Raw genomic sequence first — 27421 nt, 5'->3', positions numbered from 1 at the left:
TGCTCTGGTCCAGCGTGGCCCTGGGGACTCCTTTTGGCCATATTCTGAGCCTGGCCCAGCTTTATCTAATGGGATGAACCGGGCTAAAGAGATTAGTGGGATGTCTTGGGGTTCCCACTTCTAATCCACGGTGTTCAGGCTGTCCCTTCTCGACGGGGAAGGAAGCTGAAGGACCAGCCCCTGTGTGTGCCCTGACTCTGAGGATCCCGCTTCTGCCCCTGAGCTAACGGGGGTCCCGGGCTAGGGGGGGCCCCGACATGGGCGACCCCCAGGGTGGCTGCATGCAGGGTGGCCCCGCTGCGCCCTCCCCAAGGGCCTGAGTGCGCTGAGGTCGGGATTTGTGCTGCAGGAGGCTGCCCCGCGCGCATCGGCGAGCATGGCGCTGCTCAAAGTCACGTTCGACCAGAAGAAGCGGGTCAAGTTGGCCCAAGGGCTCTGGCTCATGAACTGGCTGTCGGTGCTGGCTGGCATTGTCCTCTTCAGCCTGGGGCTGTTCCTGAAGATCGAGCTGCGGAAGCGGAGCGAGGTGATGAACCACTCGGAGAGCCATTTCGTGCCCAACTCCCTGATCGGCATGGGACTGTTATCCTGCGTCTTCAACTCGCTGGCCGGCAAGATCTGCTACGACGCCCTGGATCCTGCCAAGTACGCCAAGTGGAAGCCCTGGCTGAAGCCGTACCTGGCCGTCTGCGTGCTCTTCAACGTGGCCCTCTTCCTCGTGGCCCTCTGCTGCTTCCTGCTGCGGGGCTCCCTGGAGAGCACCCTGGCGCAGGGACTCAAGAGCGGCATGAAGTACTACCGCGACACGGACACCCCCGGCCGCTGCTTCATGAAGAAGACCATCGACATGCTGCAGATCGAGTTCAAGTGCTGTGGCAACAATGGCTTCCGGGACTGGTTTGAGATTCAGTGGATCAGCAACCGCTACCTGGACTTTTCCTCCAAAGAAGTCAAAGAGTGAGTGGCCTGAGGGCTCCCCGGGGGACACCTTCTCCCGCCCCACTCCTTGCCCCTGTCCCATGCCTCTCTCTCCCCGTTGAGGGTACCATTCATTTACTATTGCCCATATTCTAACATCCCTGGCCCCTGAACAAGGCCAGCTTCAGATGGTTCAACCTATTGTTGGGCTGGGGTGGCCGGAGGGTGTTGTGGTGTATAAGCTGCTTGGATGGGAGTCCCCAGGGAGGAAGACCTAGCAGCCGTGTGTGCCTGTGGGTAGAAATGGGGGCATACACAGATCACATAAGACGAAGACTTTATTTGGCTGCTCGTCTCAGGCGCGCAAAGTCAATGGGCTTGGTCCCAGAAGTCTCAGCTTCCCAGGCGGCTCTCTGGTTTTCCCACCTTCAGCCTCTGTGTATCTGACATGTCTGCCCTCGGGTGCAGTGGATAGAGCGGAGGACCGGGGCCAGTCAGATCCGGGTCTTGGTTTGGGCTCTGTTGGTGATTGGCGTGTGACCTTGGGCAGGTCACTGGGCACCCTGGGCCTTCGCTCACCGGTCTTTGAAATGAAGGCAACAGACCGGTGATCTTGAAGGTCACCTCCTAGGGCCTGGCGCACGCTAGACACTTGTCAAATGCCCACAACATGAAAGCAGATGTCTGAACTGTGTTTTTGGCGGGTGTAGAAATAAAACCCTGCGGTGGGCTGCCAGGATGCCCACCCTCAGGGGGCTTGCCCTGAGCCAGCCGCTCTCTCTGTCCTACTGGCCCCTACCCCAGCTGAGGCCCGGGTGAGGCTGCTCCTCATCGAACAAGGATGGACTTGACCTCGGGGCTCTGGGTACACCAGCGGCAGGACAGCTTCAAGCCCCAGGTGGTGGCTTAGCTGTCCCTCACCAGAGTGAAGGTCACTGCCTGGGGTTTTGTTTTCTTGTGGGTGGAGATTACTGCTCCAAATCCCCGGGCCGGCGGGGGGGGGGGGGGCGGTGTTGTAAGAGCACTGCCCTTGCTCCTTGCTCGGTGGCTGGTCGGCGGGGATAGTGCACTGCGTGGTTTGCCTAAGTCACCCTGCAGGCTGCAAGGCCAGGGGATGAGCAGAATTGCTGGGGGTGGGAGAGGCTGACAGTGGAGCCCGTGTTCCCTAGCGGGTGAGAAAGGGGTCTCCATCTCTCCCCCTCCCCCCATCATTTTCCTTGGTTGTTTTGGGTGCAGAGTCAGCCCCTGGAGAGATGAGGGCAAATCTCTCTGTAATCCAAATCCCCATTTGTCCCAGGGGGAGAAGTTTCCCAGTTTCCTCCACTCCCAATGGCCTGCGGATCCAAATTTTCAGGCAAACACGTAGCTCCATCAAAACCGCCTCAACGCCCCACTCCACCTGCGCGGTCATCCGCCCTGCACTGACCTGGACACGTTCCCCAGCCCCAGGAAGTACAGGGACAACGTGGAGGGAAACAAGCAGCAAAGGAAGCTCCTGCCGGGTTCCCACCTCCAAGTAACCAGTGGTGTGAATGTTCCCACGTTCCAACCGGGTCTTGCTAACTGGTCCACGGTGGAAACACGACTGAGTGTCTGTTTTGTAATCTGAGAGGCTGCCCTGAATGCACCGGCATGCAGTGGATTTTTTTGTTTGTTTTTTAAAGATTTATTTATTTATTTGAAAGGCAGAGTTACAGAGAGGCAGAGGCAGAGAGAGAAAGAGAGAGACAGATAGAGAGAGAGGTCCTCCATTTGCTGGTTCACTCCCCAGATAGCCACAATGGCCGGAGCTGATCTAATCCGAAGCCAGGAGCCAGGAGCTTCTTTCGGGTCTCCCACCTGGGCGCAGGGGCCCAAGGACTTGGGCCATCTCCTACTGCCTTCCCAGGCCACAGCGGAGAGCTGGATCGGAAGTGGAGCAGCCAGGACTCAAACCGGCGCCCACATGGGATGCCGGCATTGCAGGTGGTGCCTTTACCTGCTACGCCACTGTGCCGGCCCCCATGAATGTTTTGTTTTTATTATAAGATTTTATTGTATTAGAAAGGTAGAGTTGGGGTGTGGGTGCGGGGAGAAATCTCCCATCTGCAGGTTCACACCTCAAACAGCTGCAATGGCCAGAGCTGGGCCAGGTCGAAACCTGGAGCCAGGAGCTTCATCCGGGTCTCCCACGGCACGGTGTTACCCCTTTTGTGAGTAGCACCGGCGTGGGCCTTCTTGAGCCCTTTGCCTGCCTCTCTGTCTTTTGGTTCCTGTAGGCTATTTGCCCTGGAAGAAAACACATCCGTTGGCTTTCCCCAAAGCTGGCCTGAAGGCACAGCTCTAGAACTGAAATGCTTTTTTCCTTACAGCAGAGCAATGTCATGGCCTACGCTTCGGACAGCACAGCCCGAGACGGGCACCTTGGCAGGCACAGGATCAAGTCATTTCTCCTCCAAGAACTCAAAAAAAAAAAAAAAATTTTAATTAATTAATTTTATGTATTTGAAACATAGAGGCAGACAGAAATGTTCCAGCTGTTGGTTTATTCCCCGGATGCCCACGGTAGCCGGGGCAGGGTCTCCCGTGTAGAAAGCATGGACTCCAGTGTTTGAGCCTGCTGCCTCCCAGGCCCTGCCTCAGCAGGAGCTGGAGTCAGGAGCTGGCGTTGGTCGTGGGACCCAGGTACTGCACCGTGGGACGCAAGCATCCCAGGCGGCATCAGCTGCCGCACCAAATGCCCGACCCTGGACTTTTAAATGAATGACCGGTGGCTGTGCCTGGCGGTGGAGCGAGAAAGCTTCTCCGAGTCAGGTTTGCTGAGGCCCAGGGCCTCATGGAGGAGTGGGGAGGGCACTGACACGGCTTTAGGTTCGCATCCTGAGGGCTTCCTGGGGCAGGATTAGGTTTGCGTGACAGAGTCGGCTCCCCAAGTGCCCCCCTGGAGAACAGCGAGCCTTTTTCTGGGGTCCCAGGCACCAGGAAGTGGTAAGGCCTGGACTTCCCGGGCAGCATCCCCAGGGCTGGCACTGTGATGGCAGACACAGGGCCCAGGGGGAGGGTGGGGGAGGGCTGTCACCCACCAAGGTCTTCTTTTCAAAGAAAGTCTTTTTTTCCTTTTTCCACCAAATTCAGAGGAGCCCACAAAAAGGCTGGGGTGAGCCCCATTCTCTTCTCTGAGCCTGGAGGCCTGCCCAGGAGCCCTGAGCTGGTCAGAGGGTGGCCAGTCTGGAGGAAGTACAGATGGAGCCTGGAGGGAGGCTGGCCCTCGCGAGGGGGCACTCTGTGGGAGGCACACCCAGCTGGGGCAGCTGGAGCGGAGGTCCTGGCCTTGCGACGCCCCCCAGCCTAGGCCTGACTGTGGTGGTGGGGGGTCTGCACACCCAGGGCCTCCCAGAGCTGCAGGAGGAGCACCCGGCCTCAGCGAGTCTAAGATCACATAGTGCCGACGGGAACACTTAAAAAAAGATTTATTTTATTTTTTAAAGGAAGAATTGTATATGGGGAAGAGAGAGAGAGAGAGAGAGAGAGAGAGACATACATATTCCATCCATTGGTTCACCCCTCAAATGACTGCAACAGCCAGGGCTGGGCCAGGCTGAAGCCAGGAGCTAGTAACTTCATCTGGGTCTCCCACATGAGTGGCAGGGGCCCAAGCACTTGGGCCATCTTCTGCTGCTTTCCCAGGTGTATTAGCAGGGAGCTGGATTGGAAGTGGAGCAACAGGACTGGAACCTGTGCCCAACCCGGATGCCAGCGCTGCAGGTGGTGGCTTTACCCGCGACACAAGGAGTGTTACATTTAAGTCCTGCTCTTTCCACCCCAGCCGCTGCTTCCCGCCATGCTGCCGTCCATCTTGCACAGACGGGGGTTAAATGGATGTTTGCTGACTGAGCGCAGGGCTGCTCCGGGGAGAGGGGCATCTCGTCCTTCTCGCTCGTCTTCCTTCCTTCCTTTCTGTCTCCTTATTCTCCACTTCCTCCCCCAGGGGGGCCTGGAAGGGGCGGGCAGAAATGAGGTCGGCTCAAAAATCACCTCTGGATTGAGATGGGATCCCAGGGCCCAGGTCATCACAAGGAGGCCCCAGAGAAACCGGAGACAGCACCCCAGGCTCCCTGCGGCCACCCCTGTGTTTTAACCGCCTGCATCTCCCTCTGCAGCCTGACGGCCCCTGGTGAGCCAGGAAGAGAGGGACGCGCTCTGTGTTACACTTGGGGGAGGCCTCAGAGGGAGGAACCAGGGCTCAGAAGTCCAAGTTCAACACTCAGTGAGCTACCGGGGACACACATGTGTGGCCTTCAACCAGTGCCTTTGTAACCTTATTTTACTGCATTTCCAACATTCTTGAGTAGAGACAAGATGTTAATGGACTCCTATATAACCACCAGCTAGTGAGTATCAGCCTCTTTTCTCGTTTGAGCCTCTCCAAACACACACATTTACTACTCCGAGTATCTGTTTTTTTAAGATTTATTTTTTATTTATTTGAAAGGCAAAGTTATAGAGAGAGGAGAGGGAGAGAGAGAGAGAGGGAGAGAGAGAGAGAGAGAGAAGAGGAGAGCATTGTTGAGAACCACCTGCTGGTTCACTCCCCAGATGGCTACAATGGCCAGCGCTGGGCCAGGCTGAAGCCAGGAGCCAGGAACCCTATCCAGGCCTCCTACCTGAGTGCAGGGGCCCAAGCACTTGGGCCATCCTCCGCTGCTTTCCCAGGCGCATTGGCAGGCAGCTGGATCGGAGATGGGGCAGCTAGGTCTCCAACTGGTGCCCATACGGGATGCCAGTGTTGCAGGCAGTGGCATAACCTGCTGTGCCACAGTGCTGGCCCCACACTCTGAGTATCTTACAGGACATCCCAGACGGCTTCCCTGTCACCTGTGAACACCTGAGACGGCATCTCCAACAGATCAGGAAGCTTCGCTTTTGCCTTTTTGTTTGCAACATAAGTGCAAGATCCATGACACCCAGCGAAGCTCTCAGTAATGTCATCACATACCTAGTCTGTGTTCAATGCCTCTGTCTCGAAACCTTTGACAGGCGGATTGTTCAAACAGGGATCCAAACCAAGCGCAGGCTTTGTATGGGCTTGTTCTGCCCCCGGGTCCTTTCTACAGCTGACAGTGACCTTTCTCCTGTCTCCTGTGTGTTGGAGAGACCGTGCCATTGACCTGGAAGAACTGCTCACGTCTGGGGTCATCACACCTGCTCTGTCCCCTGTGTTTCCCCAGCAGCCGGTGGTGGCTTCAGGCTCAGTGTAGGGAGCAGCGCCCTCTTGGCCTCAATCCTGCACCCCTGGGAGGGACATGAGGCCTCCCGCCAGCTCCTAAGGTCCCTTTAACGTTCCCCCTGCCTTCAGGACCAGCAGGGATGAGGGCCCTGGGGTGAGAGGCAGAGCAGGAGGGAGTGCAGTGGTCTTGACACCAACCACAGTCCCAGTCCCCGCCCCCAGTCCCCGCCCCCAGTCTGAGGGGAAGCTGGCCGCACACCCTCTCCAGGCACCCACAGAGAACAGGCTCTGTTTGCTCTTCCTGAACAAGCTGTGAACACCTTGGGGAGTCAGACCTTGGCCAAGCTGGGGCTTCCCCCGTCAGACGCCTGCAGGACAAGGCTGTGTCGCCTTCCCCCCTCGGACTGAGCACTCCCTCAGGGCGGGGCCCGGGTTGGCACAGGGTGAGGCAGCCAAGCACAGCAGAAGTGGGGCTTCCCTAGGCCCCAGCCTGGGACCTCTTGGGGTCTCCCCTTTGGAACCAGCCTCGTCTTGTTTATCCAGTGCCTGCCCTCCTTCCGACCACAGATTAAGGCCCCTGCCGGCCTCCTAAGCCAGGCCGAGGCGAGCTCCTTAGGCTGTGAGCTGAGCTGGCTATTTATATCCGAGGGCATTTCCCGGGGTTTGTTGGGCTCTTGACTGGGCCACTACCCCAGCCAAGCCAGGCAGTGCCCTGAGCAAATTTGGAGAAACAAACACAAATCAATAAGAGAGCCTTAGGGAGGCGGTGGGGGAGGGGCGGAGGGCAGCAGGGCTGTGACTGACAGCTCACACACGCAGACCGGAGTTCTGCCCCCAGCCCTACCTGTTCATGGTGCCGCTGGGAACGGCTCAGATGGGCTCCGTGCGGGGGCCGGGCTCTGATGCCAGCCTGCAGGGAAGAGGCACCCCATCACTGAGGAGGGTGTGTCGGGGTGGCATGGAGAGAGCATTTCACTTATGCCGGCCCAAGAGGGGAGCCCCAGGCTGAAGGCCCCTCAGACAGGCTCCCACCCAGTGTTCCCACCCCGCCCCCTGCACAGGCGGGGTGCTGACCAGGGCGAGGTTCTGCCGTGACCGTGACCGACAGGCAGTTCCCAGGGAGAGCTGTGCTGCCAACTCACAAGTGTCTGCTCCCCGCTCCCCTCCCCCACAGTGCGCTGCTGCTCGCAGGGCTGTCCTCAGCCACCCTGCCTGGGAGGCAGCCTGCACCTGCTACCTCCCGGGTACCTTCCTGCGAGCCTTGTGTTCAACCTTGTTTCACAGGGAAGCTGAGGCAGGGAGAGCCAGGATAGCAAAGCCAGGCAGTTCTGCTCTTAGCATCACCCTGTTCTCCTGGCAGCAGGTCCTGCCCCGGAGCAGGCAGCGCACATGGAGGTACAGTGGCCGTAATCCCCCATGTGTGGCCTCCCTTGGTCTTTTTTTTTGAAAGGTAGTATTAGACAGTGAGAGGGAGAGACAGAGAGAAAGGTCTTCCATCTGCTGATTCACTCCCCAAATGGCTGCAACGGCTGGAGCTGCGCTGATCCAAAGCCAGGAGCCAGGAGCTTCTTCCCAGTCTCCCATGTGGGTGCAGGGGCCCAATCACTTGGGGCCATTGTCTATTGCTTTCCCAGGCCATAGCAGAGAGCTGGATTGGAAGAGGAGCAGCCGGAACTAGAACCAGCACCCATATGGGATGCTGGCGCAGCAGGTGGAGGATTAACCTAGTGCAACACAGTGCCAGCCCTTCCCCTAGGTCTTAATCCTAACAGAGTTCATAGAAAAGGAAGGCTAAATGGCATAGAAAATGGAAACCAAGCACTCCCAAGCCACTCCTTTTCATCTGTCAAGTTGGCAAAGAGCAGTAGGACCTGTAGGGGTGTGGCTGTGGGGGCGGGCTCTCTTTCCCCAGCTGGTCAGGGTGTGACTGGCCAGCTCCCAGAGATGCCTCTCCTGGGGCTTTACCCTCTACATAGATTTGGCAACCAGCAGGAGGACCCGTGTCCATGTTGGTATGAACAGAAGACGGCAGAAACCAAAACGCCCATCAGTAGGGGACTGGACAGGTCCCATAGGAACCCCGGGCCATCCCCACTGGCGGATATGAAACGATCTCGCAGAGTTGCTAAGGTTCAAGGCAGCTACTATTTGGGTTTAAAGAACTCTCAGGGCCGGCGCCGTGGCTTAACAGGCTAATCCTCCACCTTGCGGCGCTGGCACACCGGGTTCTAGTCCCGGTCGGGGCGCCGGATTCTGTCCCGGTTGCCCCTCTTCCAGTCCAGCTCTATGCTGTGGCCTGGGAGTGCAGTGGAGGATGGCCCAAGTCCTTGGGCCCTGCACCCCATGGGAGACCGGGAAGAAGCACCTGGCTCCTGGCTTTGGATTGGCGCAGTGCACCGGCCGTAGCAGCCATTTGGGGGGTGAACCAACGGCAAAAGACCTTTGTCTCTCTTTCTCTCACTGTCTAACTCCGCCTGTCAAAAAAACAAAACAACAACAACAACAAAAAACAAACAAAAAAGAACTCTCAGGAAAAGCCACACGTGCAGCATCTGTGCTTGCTCATCCACGCCTGAAGATTCCTTGATTGACAGGTGGAGCTGGCCACAGGGAGGTGACCCAGAGGCTGAGAGACAAGAAGGAGTGGGAGGCTGGGTTTGTGTTAAGGAGATTTTATTTAGAAGCTAAACTTGGACATATGGTTTAGAGTATCATCATTTCAGTGCACGTCCTTGAAAAGAATTTCTGTTTTAAACAGTAACACGCTTTGTGTTCTTGCATCGTAAAAGTCCGCTATCCTGTGACACGTTGCTCATGGGTAGCCTTTCCACTCAGGGCAACACGTGCACAGCCAAGTGCATAAGTCGTCTTAAGTGTGCACGCGGCTTGGTGAGTTCTGACACACCAGGACCCCTGGGGATCCACGCCCAGGTCAGGCGCAAGGCACCCAACCTGCGAGAGAGGAAGGGGTGACCTCCCACTCTAAAGGCCCTTTTGGTTTTGAAACCCCATGTGCGTGTGTGGTGTGCTCTGAACAATACATCCGCAGATGCAGACATGCAAGGCTGGGAGCCCTGCCGTCAGCCCGGTGGGCCAGGTGAGCCGCCACGTCCTCCAGGTGAGTAAGGAGCTCCCACCTGGCTGTGGGGGAGTTTGTCCACGCCTGCCTCGAGTCTCCATCTCCTGCCTCTGCATAGGCCCAGAGGCTGATCAGGCCTTCTGGCAACATCCGGCTGGAGGGAGCTCTGCTGACTTGTGTGGGGGGAAAAGAGTTGGCGAAGGAGTTGGCAGCTCATGTCTAGTAGCCCCAAATGCTGGCCAGACCTCGTCCCTGGCCACCGCCTGGCCTGCTGCTCTTCCTGTCAGTGCAAACCGGGGCCAGGCGATGCACAGAGCGCTTGGGTGAACGCCTGGATTCCTCAGTTACTTGCTCTGCCCTCTGGAAAACAGGCAGGGCCACAGGCTGTGTGTTCTCTGCTCCATCTCCCGTGCCTAGACCAGTGGCTGCACATAGCAGGTGCACTGGAAGCAGTTGTGGAGGGAGGGAGAGAGGGAGCGAAGGTGCAAGGTTTCCGGAGGCAGGGGTGAGGGCTGCCTCCAGCTGCCTGTTTCCCCTCCAGCCGCATTAAGAGCAATGTGGACGGGCGCTACCTGGTGGACGGGGTCCCCTTCAGCTGCTGCAACCCCAACTCGCCCCGGCCCTGCATCCAGTACCAGCTCACCAACAACTCGGCGCACTACAGCTACGACCACCAGACGGAGGAGCTCAACCTGTGGGTGCGCGGCTGCCGGGACGCCCTGCTCAGCTACTACAGCAGCCTCATGAACTCCATGGGTGTCGTCACGCTGTTTGTCTGGCTCTTTGAGGTAGGCCCTGTGCCAGCCCCCGGCTGGCGGGGAGGGTTGAACGGGAGACCCCTTCCTCCTGGGAACCGGACATCCGGGACATCTGCCTGGCTGTGGATCAGAGCAGCCTGGGCTGGAGTCCCAGTGCCTCACTTTGCTTCCTTCCTGCCACATTTAATGGAACCCGGTATGCAGGTGAAATTCACAGAACACACAATTACCATTTTAAAGTGAACCAGTTCGTGGCGTTTGGAACATACCCGGAGTCCTGCAACCATCAGCCCATCTGGTTCCAAAATATTTCTGTCACCCCCCCAACGAAAGCCTCGCACCCTCTGAGCAGGTGCCCTTCACGCCCCCAGGCTGAGCGCTGCCTCTGTGGGTCAGGCTCATTCTTAATCCTTGGTATAGCCGGATCCGTGGGATCTGGAACCTTCTGTTTTCAGCTTCTTCCACTTAGCCGGGTCGGAGGCCCTGCCTGTGCCTCCACTTTTTGATTCTGAGGTCCTGGAAGGCAACTTCACTTCTCTGCTAAATGGAGACAACAGTTAGTTTTGGGGACCCGTGGGGGGCAATTTGTGCAATATATCCATCGGGGGTGTTTGGGAAAGGGGTGTTTGGATTTGTGCTGCTCCACAGGAGCGGGGGCAGTGACCACTCACCTGTGGTGTAATTCTTTCTCATCTCCTCTGTAAGGGGGGGTTCTTCCCTGTGGGCTCCATGCCCTGAGAGGAGAGAGGCGCTGTTCTTGGTGCTGAACGAGAGCACGCGCAGGGCCTCGGTGGGTCAAGGTGGCACAGGAGGTGACCTGGACGCGGTGTGCGAGCCCCCGCTGGGCCACACCCCGTCTGACCCAGCACGTGAACCGCGAGGCGCCGCTTTCCTGTCCGGGCAGACACGGCCTGTTCACGGCCGCTCGCCGACTGCTGACCCCTCGAGGCTGTCTCGAGAGCGAGGGGACCAGAGGGGGAGAGACGCTTGCTGCGGGGAGTTGCGTCCCCTGAGACCCACGAGAAGCCTGGAAGGGTAACAGCACTCAGCGGGAAAATGGCGCCACTCTGGCTGCCTCGCTGTTCCCCCGCCTTTACCGGAATCCACCGACTGCGTGAGCCAAGGATCAGCTCTCTGGGAACGGGGATTTGTTCTCAAGGCCGCTGGTGGGCAGAGGGTGATGGGCATGAGGGTGACCGAGCCAATGAGGATTCTGACCTCAGCCCTGGCTGCCCGGGCTTCACAATCCAGTGAGGAGATGATGTAACTCCAGCCAAAGGGGGCGCTGCTACCCGCTGCAAAATTCATACAGCAATGAGTCTCCTTTTCAAAAGTGGGAAGGGGCCACAGTGGAGGCACTCACACCAAGAGGACTTCTTGGAGGAGACGACCCTTTCCTCTGTAAACAACTTCTATTAAACTTCCAATTGTCAATCATCAACAGTTACCATCATCAGGTACAGCTGTACTTATACACCGTAGGATTGTCACTGAAGAGATATTCACCCACCACTCGATGGCACTGTTATAGGAGCTGGGACACTCCAGGAGGGTAAAGGCCACCCCTGCCCTCTGGGGGTGGCCTAGTCCTCCCTCTCATAGAGTTTACCATGCTATCCAAGCAGAAGAGAGCCAACAAGTGGCTAATGGGATATGTGACAATCCTTAGCATGCTATGGCCAATGACAGCTGAAGTTTGCCCGTACCGTGTGCTGCACACCTGCAGAGGCACCCCAGTGTCTGCACAAGGCAGGCACCTCTCCATCTGAAGATCTGCAAACCACATGCCTAAACTGAGGCTGCGCAGGCCCGGGACTGGCTGTGGGCCAGGGCTGGGGTTGGAACCCAGGCATTCTGGCACTGGAAGAGTAGTGAGCAAAGCCCCAGGCTCCACTGCTGGCACCCGTTCATCCCCATCCCGGGCAGGTGTGCAGAACTCTCTAATCCCATCCAACACAGCTCCTGAACGTCTAGTGTGTGTCCAGCAGCGAGGGAGGGATGGGGCGGGGGCGGGGAGCAGGGGACCAGAGAAGACCAGGAGGGACTGAGAATAGCACGGAGCTTGCCAAGGGTTGAAGGTGAGCTAACAGGTGCATCTGAGCAGCAATAGTCTTGGCAGAAGGCACAGCAAATGGTAAAGATGTAGCTGGAAGGATGGGGTGGGGGCACACCCACAGAAGCCCAGGGCAGCTGCAGGGGGAGCAGGAAAGGACACGGGGTGAGGCCGGGGCGGGGCGGGGCAGGCAGGCCTAGGCCTTCACCTTCACCTGACTGTGCCCTCCTCCAGGAAACCATCCCAGCGAGGAAGAGGCTGGTAGCGCCCAGTTTCCCGGAAGGTCAGCCGCCAGATACTTCTCCCAGATTTCTAAGTCTCCTCTTGCCCCCAGGTGACCATCACAGTTGGGCTGCGCTACCTGCACACGGCACTGGAAGGCGTGTCCAGCCCGGAGGAGGCCGAAGGCGAGAGCGAGGGCTGGCTGTTGGAGAAGAGCGTGCCGGAGACCTGGAAGGCCTTCCTGGAGAGCTTGAAAAAGCTGGGCAAGGGCAACCAGGTGGAGGCCGGGGGTGCAGATGCGGGCCAGGCCCCAGAGGCGGGCTGATGGCCCCAGGCCTCTCCTCCTGAACTCTGTGTAGCGGACTCCAGGAAACGCGGACCTCCCCCTTTGCCCAACTGTGGAAGTCCAACCTGCCCACGCAGGCTGCCCTCCTACACTGTCCTCGGTGGTGGGTTTAAAGAGTAGGGTCCCTAAAATGTTTGTTGAATGCCTGACTCCAGAGGTGGATGAGCCAGCCCCTCCCACCCACGCTGCGGGTCGTGCAGCCTCCAGGTGGATCTGGGGTTCTGGGCAAGGATGAGCCCAGGACCTGCGTCTCTCAGCTCCTGAATTCAGTTCCACCCTAAGACTACTGGCTCCTCCCCAGGGCTGGCCTCCCTAGCGCTTACCTAAGTTGCTTCTTTCCGCTTTGTTCTATATCCCAAGCGTCACCGGGGTGCATAAGCACTGGAATTAGAAAAAGGTAATGGCCGTGCTGATTTTACTTCTTGCCCTGTTTAATGCCAAGATGGACAGGCCGGCCGTTCTGTTTGCTGTGTCAGAAGGTGGAGGCAGTTAAACTTTTCTAAGGATAGTGGACTCTTCCAAAGCATTGCAGACTTTGCACAGGAATTCTCCAATAGTAGAGCAAGAGAATTTCTGGGCAGGAGATCATGGTTCTGGCAAAACCAAAAAAAAAAAAAAAAAAAAAAAAGTTGTGTCACGTTCGCGTGCTCTCGGTCACTGAGCAAGCCCAGAGCGAGCCTTGGCGCCCGTCTGGGGAAGCCCCGTGTAGGACGCTGCTGTGCTGGGGATGAGGAGCCGTGAGCCAACAAGAGTCTATCCTCTGGGGACCTGGCCTCGCCTCCCGGGGGCCCGGAGACACCCACCCTCGCCGACAACACTGTCTTCAGTGGAGGGCAAGGGGTCCTCAGGGAGTGAATTCCCACCCCACCCCTCCCCAGAGGCCCACCCTACAAAGCGCTGTTTCTGGGGTGTGTCTGCATGGGATTTGTGGCCAGCCCATCTTCCTGAGAAGTTCCATCTCCTTCAGGAGGGAGAAAAAGGAAGCTTTCAGGGGAAGACAGAATGGCTTCACTGGCATCCCAGGCCCCTGCTGCTCAGACCACGGCAGGTGCAAGTGGAGGAACATTTGAGAGAGCCCCTTCCTGCCTGGCTGAAGGCCGAATACAGGGGCAGCCCTGACTGACTCTGGGTTTACTGCTAGCCTAAGAATTTCAGTATAGAGACAACAAGGCTTTTGGTGCTGCCCAGGGGACGTTCCGGGCTCTAATTCTCCCAGAAGGACATTTGGACACCCGGTGGACTGTGGTCCCAGGTATACGAGTCATCTGAGTGTCCTTGAGACCAAGGCATGACCCGAATGGGAAATGATGAGTCAGCCATCTCTGACTCCTCCCCCGCCGCTCTCAGGAGCTCTGAGAACTATGGTGGAAGAGCTGCCCTAGGCCATGTGTGTAACTGTGCCCCCACAGCTGTACGGCAGATATTAAACATTACACTGCACGAAAAACCACTTCGTTATATTATTAGCAGCCCATTCAACAGCTCCCCAACTCCAGCTTGTGTTGTGAACAGGAAACTGGCCCTCCGGGAAGCAGCATCAACAAACACTGCTCTGGTGCCCAAGCCTGGCCCCAGTATGGTGTCTCTCCAACCTGCCCTCTCTTATCCACGAGATCAGGGGCTCACAGCTGACCCGAACAGCCCCAACCTTTGCTGGAGTTTGAATGAGTGACACTAGATTTTAATTTAGCTATTTAAGCAAAAATTCTGAGCCCCTTTCTCCCCTGGCCTGGCCCAAAGGGAAGTAGGATTCTCTCGGAGCAGCTGTGAGCAACCTGAGACGCTGATGGCTGTTGGAGGACCAAGGGGTACACATCTCACCAGCTGTTCAGAGGAGGCTTAGGGCTAAGCACGCTTCCTGGCAGCCAGGAGGCAGCTTCTTCGGGTCACCTAGCGGGGCCCAGCAAGACACTGCCATCAGGCTTCTCCCTTTCCCAGGACTTGTGTACATCTGCGTCCCCGAGGGCTCGGCCAGTTGTTCAAGTTCTGTGGGCTTTGCCCTGCAGTGTGGTGGGTGGGAGGCAAAGACAGGCCCTTGGACTTTCTTAAGAACACTCAGTGAAGAAGTCGGTGACAACTTCTCCTCGACACTTAGGAAGCCGGGTGTCCTGGAATTTATGGCCTCAGCTCAAGAACCCACAGCTTCTTGCAACAAGCTTCAAGCCCAGGACTGGGTTGCCAGCAAATAAACCTCACGTAACCTCAATATGGGTTAATGCGATTAGGGGCTCGCTCTGCACGCTGCCCTGCCCCTCCTCATGCCGGCACCTGTCATGCTAGGCCAGCAGGTTTGCAGCTTAGCCAAGACAATTAGGGCCTCTCACCTGCTACTGGGTAAAAAAGGCAGCTCCTGGCTGTGGGCAGCCAGCAGCGTTCTCTGTGGGATGTGTGGACCTCCACGGAAGGCAGACTTTTCTGTCTCAGTTCTCCACGGGCACGAGATTGGCTGGAGAGGAAGGGGGAGATTCTTCCTCCTGCCCTCCCCAGCAGAGGAGGTGTGTGAACAGCAGCAGGAGACAAGAGAAGGCTGTGTTCCAAGGGAGGTGCAGAGTGCAGGACTAAGACACAAGGGACAACCCCCAGCTATTTACCCAAGGGAAATGAAAGTTTAGGTTCACACAAAACCTCCGTGTTTGTGGCAGTCGCCCCAAACCCGGTGCCGCCCACCTGCTGACTACACAGCCGTCTGTGCCATGGCCGCTCCTCAGCACCCAAGGCACGCGGTGACTCTCAGGTGTTCTTGGTGAGATGGTCACATTTCTGTATGCCGGCTCCATTTCTGTACCATTCTGTGAGAGGTAAAGCCAAGGGACAGAGCCAGGGGTCGGGGAGGGGAGCTTCCCCTCCCATGGGGGAACCTTCTGGGGTAATGCAGATGTATTTCTCAAGCATGGTGGTTGTTAAACAACTGTATGCTTTGGTCTATTATATAAAGCTGTACACTACAAATGGTTACCTTAGTATTTGTAAAATATATTTCAATAAACCTGACTTACAGACACAGGTTAGGGGCCAGGCATTTGGCTTAGTAGTTAAAGACACTTGTGTCCTACATCAGAGTACCTGGGTCTGATGCCTGCTTTAAGCTCCTGACTCCAGCCTCCTGCTAATGAGACCCTGGGGGCAGCAGCCAAGGCTCCAGCGATTGAGCTCCTGCCTCCCACACCACAGATGTGGACTGAGTTCCTGGCTTCATTTGGAGAGTGAACCAGCAGATGGGGAACTTACCCTTTTGGTCTTTCAGCCTCGCATGTGATTAGATTAAAATTTAGGAGAAAAAAACAACACAGAAAAGAAGAGAGGGGACAGAATGAGGGGATTATCAGAGGCAGCTTGCTGGGTCCTGCAATGGAAGACCAAGACCAGGAGGCGAGCGAGCGGCAAGGTGAGCGACACCTTGTTGCTTAGTGTGACACTTTGCTCGCGCGAGGATTCTGGAAAAGCAGAACTCTCAGAGGCAGTGACTCCCTTACACACCTATGCCTCTCAGGAGCGATGTTTTGGTAGTATGTAGGCAAGGGCTCCAGAGACGAGCAGGAAAAGTTTGAACCTGGTCTTGGATAGGCCTTGGAGATCTGAGGTCCAAAATGTCCCAGAAAGGTCACAAGCTGTCATACCCAATGAATATGAAAGTTAATCGGCTGAAACAATGACCAGGCTTTCTCTGTGAAGGTCAAGGTGCTGTGGCGAATGGCCACCGTTGACACTAATAATATAAGCCTCTTAAATTTCAAGCTAATACCAATGCTCCATTTCATTTGTAGCAAGGTGATGAGGGAAACACTGCTGTGGCATTTAAGTGTATGCAACAGAAAAGAAGAAGGTGTAGGCCAAACCAAAGTCATGTCAATGCCTAAAGCATTTATTTGGATATCTTTAAACTTTTTACATATGATACATTCCAAATTTTACAAGTTTGTCCACAGATATTAAAGTTATAGCCAATTTATTAAACAGACAAGATATTCCCTGATATGGAAACCATGTTATATAAACATTTCTACAATAAACATAAAACATGCGGAGCAAATCATAGAAGTAAGATGATTTATTAGGTAGGGAGTCAGCTTAAGGCCAGGGAATAAAAGGGTGTGCCTTTTGCTATTGCATGGAAATTCATCCCCCAGACTCCCACATTCCTAGAGAAGGGAGTTCAGGGACCCCCTCGGCTAAGCCCACACTTCCATGAAGTCAGGCTGGAAAGCTGGGGGGACTGTTATGATTTGGTGAGAATGTCTGCGATCCACTTGGAGCAATCTGGTCTGATAATTTTCAGTCTAAGGTTGGTGAACATTTGGAGGAAAGGCAAAAGCAGATGGATTTAAAAGTTAAAGGAACTTGATGTGACAAAGGCGCAAATAAACATTGATTATGCCACCCTCCACCCAAACAATCCAGTCTTAGGAGTAAAAGGCCAGAACGGTGGGAAGAGAGGTGGATTCTAGCCGGCCATTCCACCTGCTGGACGTCTCCCAGTGGGGTGAGCAAGTCCCAAGCAGGAAGGGCTCCGGTCATTGTCGCCGGGGATGGGAGCGTGGCTTCTTGCGTGGCCGCTTCCTGCAGCTCCAGGTGTGGATTCCCGGGCTTCCTCCTGGTACACGGAGGACACCTCACAGCTGAGAACGCAGCTTGCAGACGCGAGAATCCAAGACTGAGGAAACAGTCATTGCCAAGAGGCGCAGCGAGTTCGCTTGTCCCTGAGCCCCGCCTCAGAGAGGCTCAGAATCTTCTTGGGCTAGATCTGCCCCTCCCGGTGGCGCGTCAGAGCTCTCAGCCGCGGGGCAGCTGTGCAGTGCGCCTGGGCTCCCCAGGGGCCACCGTTCTTGGAAGGCCCTCAGCAGGAACAACAGTTCCAGGAGCAAGAAGCCCGGCGCGCGCGGTGCGGGTGCGCACGAAGCCAAGCAGGGCCTTTGCTTCCGCGGCTGCCGGCTCGCCACTTCCTCCAGGGTTTGATTCATACACAGAATATCACCGAGGGGAAATGAGCATCTTCTTCAAGTTTTCAAAAAGCCCTTGAATTGAGGTTTTTCTCTCAAAGCCAAAAAAAAGGAAAAAAACAAAAACAAAACCACCCACAGCAACCAAGAACCTGTGACGGACGGCTCCGGCTCGGAAAGGCCAGCCAGCACACTGAGACCGGCTGCGGCCCGGGCCCCTTCCGCACCGTCCCCAGCCCTGTCCCCGCGGTGGGGGCTCAGCACAGGCCAGGCCAACCTCGGGGCAAGTCTCTTAGAGGAGCCGGGAAGCCTGAGCCCAGCCAAAGGCGTCAGCTTCCGCCCGAGGCCCCCAGCGGTCAGTGAGGACTTGAAGAGCAGCTCCTTGCCGGATCCCAACGCCCAGGAGGCTGCAGCCAAGGGACACAGCAAACAGTCCAAGCAAATCTGCCGATGGAAGAGGATTTTCAACAGTCTCTGGAGCTAGAAGCTGTGAACATAAAACTGGGAAGGAAAGCTTAAATAAAGAATTCATTTCAAAACCCAGTATTTATTTCCTAATCTTTTTAAAAAGCCAACTGGGTTACAAAACTCCGAGTCCCCGTGTTTGGTAGCGACGTCATCACAAGTGCTGCCAGTCGATGCCGACCAGTGTCTGGTTTGCTTCCTGGGCGTGTCCAATCTCCTCTGTGACACTGTGCTGGTGCCAGAGCTTCTGAATCTTCTTGAACCGCTCTCTACACAATCGTAAAGGGTTTCCCCGTCTGGAAAGAAGGCAGGGCACTCAGCACGCCATCTGTGTGTCCCGTGTCACCTGTCAGCCTCCCTGACTTTGGAACGGTTACAAGTTGTTGGTGACTGGTTGTGAACAAACACTCCGGCTGGGAGTGTGCTAAGAGCATCTGCAGAGAGGAGACCCTAGGTGAGGGCCGGGGAGTCGGGGCTAGGGAGCTGGGCTGAGGCACCACTACCCACTCGCTGTCCATTCTGTGGGGAACAGGGAAAGCAAGGGCGTGCAGGGGCAAGGGGGAAGGGCACTGTGGCAAAACGCTCCTGAGCGGGGCCTGGATGCCCCCGGTCCTGGCACCTTTCTCCATCCTGATGTTCCTCATGGCATTCGGAAGCCTGGGAAAAGAACGCCAGGCCAGGCCGCCAGGGTGCCCTTGTTGGAAAAGAGTCTGCCCAGGCCAGAACCAGCTGAGCCCCCGGGGCGCTCACAGGGCCCATGTCAGGACCCGTGCATGGCTACTGTCTACTGAGGGGCCCTGGGGACCTGGTGTCAGCCGACGCAGGTCCCCAGGAGAGACCTTACCTGAGTCCCTGGTCAGTCTCCCCGTAGTCATCAAGGTAAGGAGGGGAATAAAAACAGCCTTTGGTTTTGCCAGCTAGGAACAGCACTTGACATTCCCGTACTCTGTAGAGACAGTGGTTACACCATAGACAGTTACACAGCAGTAACCAGTTTGCATAAGTTCCAAATGTAAAGACAAGCCCAGTGTTGGAAGAGGAGAAACAGCATTTACAGCCCAGAGATCCATGAAGGTATCAATTCAGCTGCCTGCAGTTTCAAGATAACAGTCATCACTACATAAATCAATTTAATCAGCCATTAAATTAATAAACTTTTATAACTGGTGTAAAATATCAATCAGATAAGCAGTTATTTTAACCTGTACTGCGATCAGTAATAACCACATGGCCTATCAACAGCCTGAGGAGAAGTAGCATTAACCAGCTGTTACGTGTGAGAAAATTCACGTCTAAACAAAAGAGGCAGTGATCTTCTAACCACCGTCACGAGCAGTGCAGACGTGGACACAGGGAGGCACACGCTGCACACCACAGAAGCCTCTGGGAGTACACGGGGCCAAGGAAACGCGACCGTGCATTTTTCCGAGTGGCCACTTAAAGATGATCTCCTGTTCCCGATCAGAGATTTGCCTGTTTTTTTTTTTTTTTGTATTCATAACTCAGCCCAATTCAACAAATGCTTATCGAGACTCTACTACATGTAAGAAACTGCCAAGGCTCCGAGGAGATGCTTCGATAACAAGATCCAGACAGAACCTACACCCCAGAGAAGCTCAACCTCATGCCACGGCTCTGCTTCCAACCCTGCGTTGGCTTTTACCTCACTCCGAGGTGCCCCAAGGACATCCCAGGCCCTGCCTCCTCCTCTCACGCACACGACTCCCTCCCGTGACACAGCCTCCTGGCCTCAGCACGACAGGCACATCCCCACCCTGGGGAGTCTGTGCTGCAGCTCCCTGTCTGGAATGTTCTCCCGCTTCCAGAGGTCCTGAGGCTGTCCCTGGTCCGCCGTCTAGAATTCATCCCCAGCTACTGCTTCCACTCCCCTCCGGGCCTTGTCTCCTCAGCATGTACCACCAGCTAAACCCTCAGCAGGCTTCTTTATCTCCCTGTCTCTCACGAGAAAACGAGCTCCGTGAGGGGCAGGATTGTCGCTGGCTCTGTGGGTACCGCGCTCTCCACAGCGGGTCCACAGCAGTCATGGGTATCTGTTGTCCACTGGTGACTGAACACAGCCATACATGGCGGTGTGGCAAGGTAAGCAGGAGCCAAGGAAGCATCAAAAGTTATGAGGACACGAGAACTCACAATTCTGATTGAATCTGAGCAGAAAACCAGGGACGGCTGCAAATTTTACGTGAGAGGGCAATAGGAAGAGAGTAGAACAGAACTGGCATGTGGGGGTGGTGGGAAGAGTGGCAGGAATGACAACGGAATGACCAACAAAGAGTTGGCATGAACCACGTAGGATGCGAGGAGGTCCTCGAATGCACGGGACACAGAACACTGGCCCCACAACTCCCTGCAAGTGCAGCATTTTCTTGTGCCCCCCACCAGGCACACGCCGAGGCACATCAGAGCTAAAAAGCCCCCAGCAGTCCTTACCTCAGGAAGATGCCTGCCCCGGAGCCGCAGGAGTAGGTGTGGGCTGTGCAGGCGCCCACGTCCTCTCCTTCCAGTTCCGTCTGGCAGCAGTAGCTCTGCGAGCACAGCAGGGTCCCACACACAAGGCACAGAGTCGGCGCTCTGCTCTTGTCACCACCTGATTTGGGGCACCTCCATGGGCCAAATAAAATAAAATAAAATAAAAAACACAAAAAACAAAAAACCAGGTCATTGCTCTAAAAAAACTGGCTAAGGAGCTGATGGCAGAAAACTACCCAGAAAAAGAATTTTGCAAACACAAGCAGAGTCAAAATGCAAACACCCCACAGCCCAGGCAAGTTTATTTCAAGAGTAGGAACGAAGGAACATGTACACACAGAATAACTATGTCCTGGAAACACTAGACGAACCAGCCATTGAAAAAGATAAATAAGAGGAGGAAAAGATAACTAAATAGCACTACTGTCATGTTATGAAACACTACAGAGAGCAGTGACATCAACAAAGTTATATAAGTCAATTTGGATAAATATTAGAAATGTGTGGGTGTTATGGCACAGTGGGTTAAGCCACTACTTGAGATACTGGCATCCTATATCTGAGTGCCTGCTTCAAGTCCCACTACCATGTCCAATTCAGCTTCCTGCTAATGTGGCTGGGAGGCAGAAAATGATGGCTTGAGTCTCTACTGCCCACGTGGGATTCCAAGCTCCTGGCTTTGACCTGGCCCAGCACCAGCTGTTGCCAGAATTTGAGGAGTGAACCAGTAGATGAAAGCTCTCTTTGTCTCTCCCTCTTTCTCTCTGTTTTTCTTTTTTTTTAAGATTTTTATTATTTACTTGAGAGAGTTACAGAGAGAGGGAGAGACAGAGAGAAAGGTTTTCCATCTGCTGGTTCACTCCGCTGGTTCACTCCTCAAATGGCCACAATGGCCGGAATTGAGCCAGTCTGAAGCCAGGAGCCAGGAGCTTCCTCCATGTCTTCCCTCACGGGTACAGGGGCCCAAGAACTTGGGCCATCTTTCTTTGCTTTTCTAGGCCATAGCAGAAAGCTGGATTGAAAGTGGAGCAGCCAGGTTATGAACTGGCGCCCATATGGGATGCCAGCACTGCAGGCAGTGGCTTTACCTGCTACGCCACAGCACCGGCTCTGTCACTCTGATTTTCAAATAAATACATAAACACACTTCAGAAAAGCTTAGAAATCAAACTGAGTAAAAAGTGCCGAAGAATATGTACAGTACAATCCCCTTCTAAATCAAGCTTAGAACATGCAAAACAATACTATATGCTGCTTAAGAATATAAATCCACATAATTAACATGTGCATGCACAGGATGCCGGAAACTCAAATTCAGACAGGTGAAGAGGGCGGAGACTGCGACAAGATTCCTATGGAACTCCAAGTATCTAGGTAATGCTTCATTTCTTATGCTATTATATTATTCTTTACACTCTTTGTCAAATATTTAATAGTATTTTCAAAATCATTAAGGTCTCTTATTGAAGTGCAATTATTATTTAGATAACCTTTTGTGAATCAAACCTGCTCCCCCACCCCCTTTTCTCTGTCCCTTGTCTTCCTCTGAAACGCGGTGGAGGGATGCTTTACAAGATAGGCAGCAGAAAAGACTGCTGGTGTTATGATTCCCCAAAGGAACAAAACCAGGAACAACAGAATCATCTCCCCGATTATTTGTGGCGAAGTGACAGAGTCCAGGGGCAGGGATGGTCAATGCTCTAACACCAAAACTTACGAGAAGTTGGATGCCTGGTTAATGAGGCTGCTGTAATCCTCTGGCAGGTCTATTAATTTGTTAGATTCTCTCGGATAGCTAAAGAAAATGTAAAAATGTTAAAATCTCAGTTAACATGAAGTCATATCATAACAAGGACAGGGTAATTCTTAGCTGAGGCAAGACAACTAAAGGAAAAAGGAATGTGAGTGATACAGCCAGGCAGAGCAGGAAGCTAAAGTCATTCATCAATGACACAGTGCCTCTGGGTCACACTCTGACTCCAAGAGTTGACTAAAGGACCAGGGCAGTAGCCAAAGGCACTTAGCATCAGCCCCATGTAGCGATAACAGCAGCTGTGGGAAGGGAAGGGCAGGGAAGGACACACATTCCTGGCTTCAACCTAGCCCACACAGTGACAGAGAGCCAACCACACAGCCTGGGATGCGGAAGGCAGGGGCGGATTTGTGTATATGTGTGTGTGTGATCTTAAGGCGGAATGAGTGAAGAGAGGAGGTGGTAGAGGAAGAGATACATTTTCTTTAGAGATACCACAGCATGTTGACTCTGTGACTTAAGTTAACTTAGACAAAACTGGGATTCAGATGCAGCCCGTGCTGGAGCAGCCTCTCAGTGCCAGGCGTTTCCATGTACACACCCCTGCCCAGCGTGGGATGTGCTGGGCCCTTCCCTACTCCACCTACTGTAATTACGAGGGTGGCCTTAAACTGATGGAGGAATTACTTTAAACAGTGGTTCCGAACCCTACCGGAATCATGTGCAAGAGTTTTAGGGGTGTGTGTGGGAGGTTTACATGTTGCTGGAACTCCAACTTCAGGGAAATCAGATCTGATGGGTAGTGGTTTGAGTATATTGTAAAAGCTTCCAAGGCAATGTATACCTCAAGTTAAGAAGTCTGTTCCAGGGTGGGTGTCGTGTTGTTGGTTAACAAGACATTCCCTCTGGAATGCCCACATCCCCTGTCAGAGTGCCTGGGCTCTAGTCCCAGCTCCACTCCAGATTCCTGCTAATGTCTGCTCTGGGAGGCAGCCGCTGATGGCTCAGGTGTTGTGTCCCTGCTACCCACGTGGCAGAACTGTTTTGGGTTCCCACTCCAAGCTGTGGCCTGCCCCAGAGGAAGGGAGATCTCTCAGGGGTGGGGAATATCCAGTCCATGGGCTATATAAGTAAGGCCTGAGAAATCATTTGCTCTGGCCCTGCCAAGGCAATTGCAGGCAGGACTTGGAATTCAATACATCTATAGCAGGCTCATTTTAAAGCTGATAATGTTATATGGCCTATGAATGCTATCACAAATATCCAAATGGCCCTTGGTAGAAAAAAGCTTCCCCACCCTGCCAGATATATCTTCCTGTCTCTCTCTATGCTGCTCTAGAAGAGTTTTCTCACTGCAGGGTTGAACCATATGAAATTCATGATTCAACCACTTTTGACTTACATAAAAACTGGAATTTAATATGGTTCAACCAAATCAATTGGGGTGTTATCATCTCTGGATGTATAAAAACAAACAAGTAGGGCCAGCGCCGTGGCTCACTAGGCTAATCCTCCACCTGTTGGAGTGCCGGATTCTGTCCCAGTTGCCCCTCTTCCAGGCCAGCTCTCTGCTATGGCCCGGGAGTGCAGTGGAGGATGGCCCAGGTGCTTGGGCCCTGCACCCGCATGGGAGACCAGGAGAAGCACCTGGCTCCTGGCTTCGGATCAGCGCGATGTGGCGGCCATTGGAGGGTGAACCAATGGCAAAAAGGAAGACCTTTCTCTCTGTCTCTCTCTCTCTCTCACTGTCCGCTCTGCCTGTCAAACAAACAAACAAACAAAAAAAACCACAAAAACAACAAACAAGTAGAAGAGATAATCTCCAGACTCAATTTTTAGAGAGAATGTGTTTAGCAGAGCTAAGGAGCTGACAGAGGAACACAGCTGCCACAACCTGGGAGAGTTCTCTGTACCACACAATCACAACACAGCTAATGCAAACAGGAATGGAGAAAGATAAAGACTCGTGAGCTGTGACCGGACAGTTACTGAGAGTGAGTGACAAATATGTGGAGCCTCATTCTACTGTCCTTTGCATTTTCTTTTCTTTTTTTTTTTTTTTTAATTTGACAGGTAGAGTTAGACAGTGAGAGAGAGACAGAGAGACAGAGAGAAAGGTCTTCCTTTCCGTTGGTTCACCCCCCAAATGGCAGCTACGGCCGGAGCTATGTTGATCTGAAGCCAGGAGCAAGGAGCTTCCTCCTGGTCTCCCACCCGGGTGCAGGGGCCCAAGCACTTAGGCCATCCTCCACTGCCCTCCCGGGCCACAGCAGAGAGCTGGCCTGGAAGAGGAGCAACCAGGACTAGAACCGGCGCCCATATGGGATGCCGGCACTGCAGGTGGGGGATTAACCACGTGAGCCACAGCACCAGCCCCTGTACTTTCAAAGTTGGAAATTTTCTACAATAAAAGACAAAAAAAATACAGAGCTAAGAAAAACTTAGAAGAGACCTACATGTTTTTAAAGAAAATATTCTGGGGTCAAAGCTATGGCATAGTAGGTTAGACCTCTGCCTGCAGTGCTGGCATCCCATATGGGAGGCAGTTCAAGTCCCAGCTGCTCCACATCCAATCCAGCTCCCTGCTAATGGCCTGGGAAAGCAGTAGAGATGGCCCAAGTACACCCGTGTGGGAGACCCTGAAGAAGCTCCTGGCTGCTGGCTTTGGATCAGCCCAGCTCCAGCCACTGCAGCCATTTAGGGAATGAACCAGCAGATGGAAGACCTCTCTTTCTGTCTTTCCCTATCTCTGTAACTCAGCCTCTCAAATAAATCAAAGAAAATATTTCAAAACATGGTTACTTTGTTATTTTCTTCCTCTGCTAAGAATATTAATAATGTAGTACATTTATGCTCATAATTCTGACTTTTTCAAACTCTCATGTTCAGACTAAGAAAAAAGTACAAAGGTGGCAAGTTGTCCTCCCCTTTTGTACTACTGAAAGCTTATGAAGTTTGTTTTGAAGGAAAACTGCACTTAAGTCCTGCTTCCTCCCTGCCTCCCACCAGCAAGCAAGTCTCTGACAATGTAACTTACCTTATAGCATCTCTTTCACCTTCTAGGTATCTTCTGACTTCATTGTTACGACACCAACTTTAACATAAGCGGAGGAAAAAAAAACATTTTTACTTTTTAAAGGAAATTTTTTCCTTCTATAGCCAAAAAGAGGCATCTTCTTGAATTAATGTTATACTTCAAATAATTTTTAGAAAATGAATTTAGAAATTTATTTTGGTGCAAAAAAATTTGAAATCTATGCAAATAAGTCTTCAAAAAGGTCACAAAAATGTGCTTTATGAAAAAATGAAGGGCTGGTGTTATGGTGTAGAAGGTTAAGTCGCCTTCTGTGGCACCGGCATCCTATATAGGTGCTGGTTCATGTCCCAGCCGCTCCACTTCCAATCCAGCTCCCTGCTAATTCACCTGGGAAAGCACTGGAAGATGGCCCAAGTGTTTGGGTCCATGCAGCCATGTGGGAGACCTGGAAGAAGCTCCTAGCTTCTGGCTCCTGGCCTAGCCCTGGCTGCTAGGGCCATTTGGGGAGTGAACCAGTGGACAGAAGATCTCTCTCTCTCCTTTTCTCCCTGTATCTCTGCCTTTAAAATAAATAAATATTTAAAAAAAAAAGATGGAAGAATTTAAAATTTTTTTATATCAAAATAAACTCATCTTAGATTTTCAATAAACTTTCAAATTTATGTCAGTAAAATAAGCCATACTTTGCCTGCAACATTTTAAAAATCAGTTATTTCTTAAAAGCCAGAATGCTTCATATATTAAAATTTGTGGCTACATATATTATTACTCCACTACTTTGGACACTCTAGAAAAACTGGTCCAAATTAATGACAGGCTCATATTATCTAGAGCTAGAACATTATTTTTATTCATTTTTAAATATACAGTTCTATGCCATTAAATAGATTCACACTGCTGTCCAACTATCACCACTGTCCAGCTCTAACTTCTTCGAATGAAACTCTGTACCCACTGAACATTAGCCCCGCGCTTCCTATCTCTGGCCACGACTGCTCCATTTTCTGTTTTGTGAGTCTAACTATAATAGGCATCTCATTAGGAGGGAATTACACCATATTTGTCTTTTTGAGACTTGCTTATTTCACTTAGCACAATATTCTCAAAGTGCAATCATGCTGTAGTGTCAGAAATTTCCTTTCTTTTGAGGGCTGAATAATATTCCTGTGTGTGTGTGTGTGTGTGTTTTATCTGCTGACAGACATCTGTGTTGCTTCCACCTTTTGGCTATTTTGAGTAATGTTGCTATGAACATGGGCTTAGGTGTATGTACTGATTTGGGTCCCTGCTTTCAATTGTGTTGCAATACATCCCTAGAAGTGGAACTGCTGGATCATAAAGAAGTTCTGTGTTTAACTTTTTGAGAAACTGTCATATTGCTTCCCACAGCATGGGCTCTATTGTTTTTTCTTCTCCTTAGCAATCTGCAAGGATACCAATTTTTCCATATTCTTTGAAAATTTATTTTCCTTTTTAAAATAAAAAAAAAATCATAATGTATGAGTGGAATCTTACTGTTCTGACTTGCATTTTCCCAATGAATAGTGATAGAAATCATCTTTTCATGTGCTTATTGGCCATTTGTATACTTCCTTTGAAGAGATGCCTATTCTAGTTCTTTGCTCATTTTGTAGTTGGGTTGTTTTATCTTTTACATTGTTGTGTTGCAGGAGTTCTGGATATATATACTCTGAATGTTTATCCCTTATGAGATGTATGATCTGCAAATATTTTCTCCTGTTTTGTGGGGACAACAGCTGTATATCTTAATTCAGCTACTAACTTGACATGATTCACAGGTCAATTTCTTTAGACTTCAATTTTCTCAAATATAAAGTGAGGGTATTATACTACATAATCCTTAAGGGTTCTTTCACTTTTAAAAAACTTAATAAGCAGGGAAGGAGTTGTGGCACAAATTAAGCCTCTGCTTGGGATACCTGCATCTCATACTGAAGTGCTAGTCTGAGTCCTGGCTACTTCGTTTCCAATCCAGCTCCCTGCTAATTTGCATGGGAAGTAGTTGATGATGGCCCAAGTGCTTGGGTTCTTGCTACCCATGTGGGAGTTCTAAGATGGAGTTTTTGGCTTCTGGCTCTAACCTGGCCTAATCCTGGCTGTTGCAGACATTTGGGGAGTGAACCCCAAGAAGAGCGATGA

General features: G+C 52.9%; 2 protein-coding genes across 3 annotated transcripts in view; one reads left to right on the top strand and one right to left on the bottom strand.

Moving 5' to 3' along the window:
• Positions 1 to 376: 376 nt before the first annotated feature.
• Positions 377 to 12561, top strand: PRPH2 (peripherin 2). The gene is made up of 3 exons (XM_062187498.1): positions 377 to 957; positions 9745 to 9991; positions 12349 to 12561. Exons 1-3 carry the CDS (start codon positions 377 to 379, stop codon positions 12559 to 12561), a joined length of 1041 nt encoding a protein of 346 aa, XP_062043482.1.
• A 3867-nt stretch (positions 12562 to 16428) lies between these two features.
• UBR2 (ubiquitin protein ligase E3 component n-recognin 2) overlaps positions 16429 to 27421 on the bottom strand; it is a 122799-nt gene continuing 111806 nt past the window's right edge. For both annotated transcript variants that reach the window (XM_062186129.1, XM_062186128.1), the window contains exons 43-47: positions 25262 to 25318; positions 22189 to 22266; positions 20433 to 20603; positions 18829 to 18930; positions 16429 to 18280 (exon numbers count right to left, since the gene is read on the bottom strand). In XM_062186129.1, coding sequence (XP_062042113.1) covers positions 18139 to 18280; positions 18829 to 18930; positions 20433 to 20603; positions 22189 to 22266; positions 25262 to 25318 — 550 coding nt within the window. In that variant the 3' untranslated portion in view covers positions 16429 to 18138. The remainder of the gene's footprint in view (positions 18281 to 18828; positions 18931 to 20432; positions 20604 to 22188; positions 22267 to 25261; positions 25319 to 27421) is intronic.

Source organism: Lepus europaeus, chromosome 3 (assembly GCF_033115175.1).
Source record: "Lepus europaeus isolate LE1 chromosome 3, mLepTim1.pri, whole genome shotgun sequence".
Lineage (NCBI taxonomy): Eukaryota > Metazoa > Chordata > Mammalia > Lagomorpha > Leporidae > Lepus > Lepus europaeus.
The sequence above is the reverse complement of the archived record's forward strand: the minus strand, read 5'-3'. Positions and strand labels throughout refer to the sequence as shown.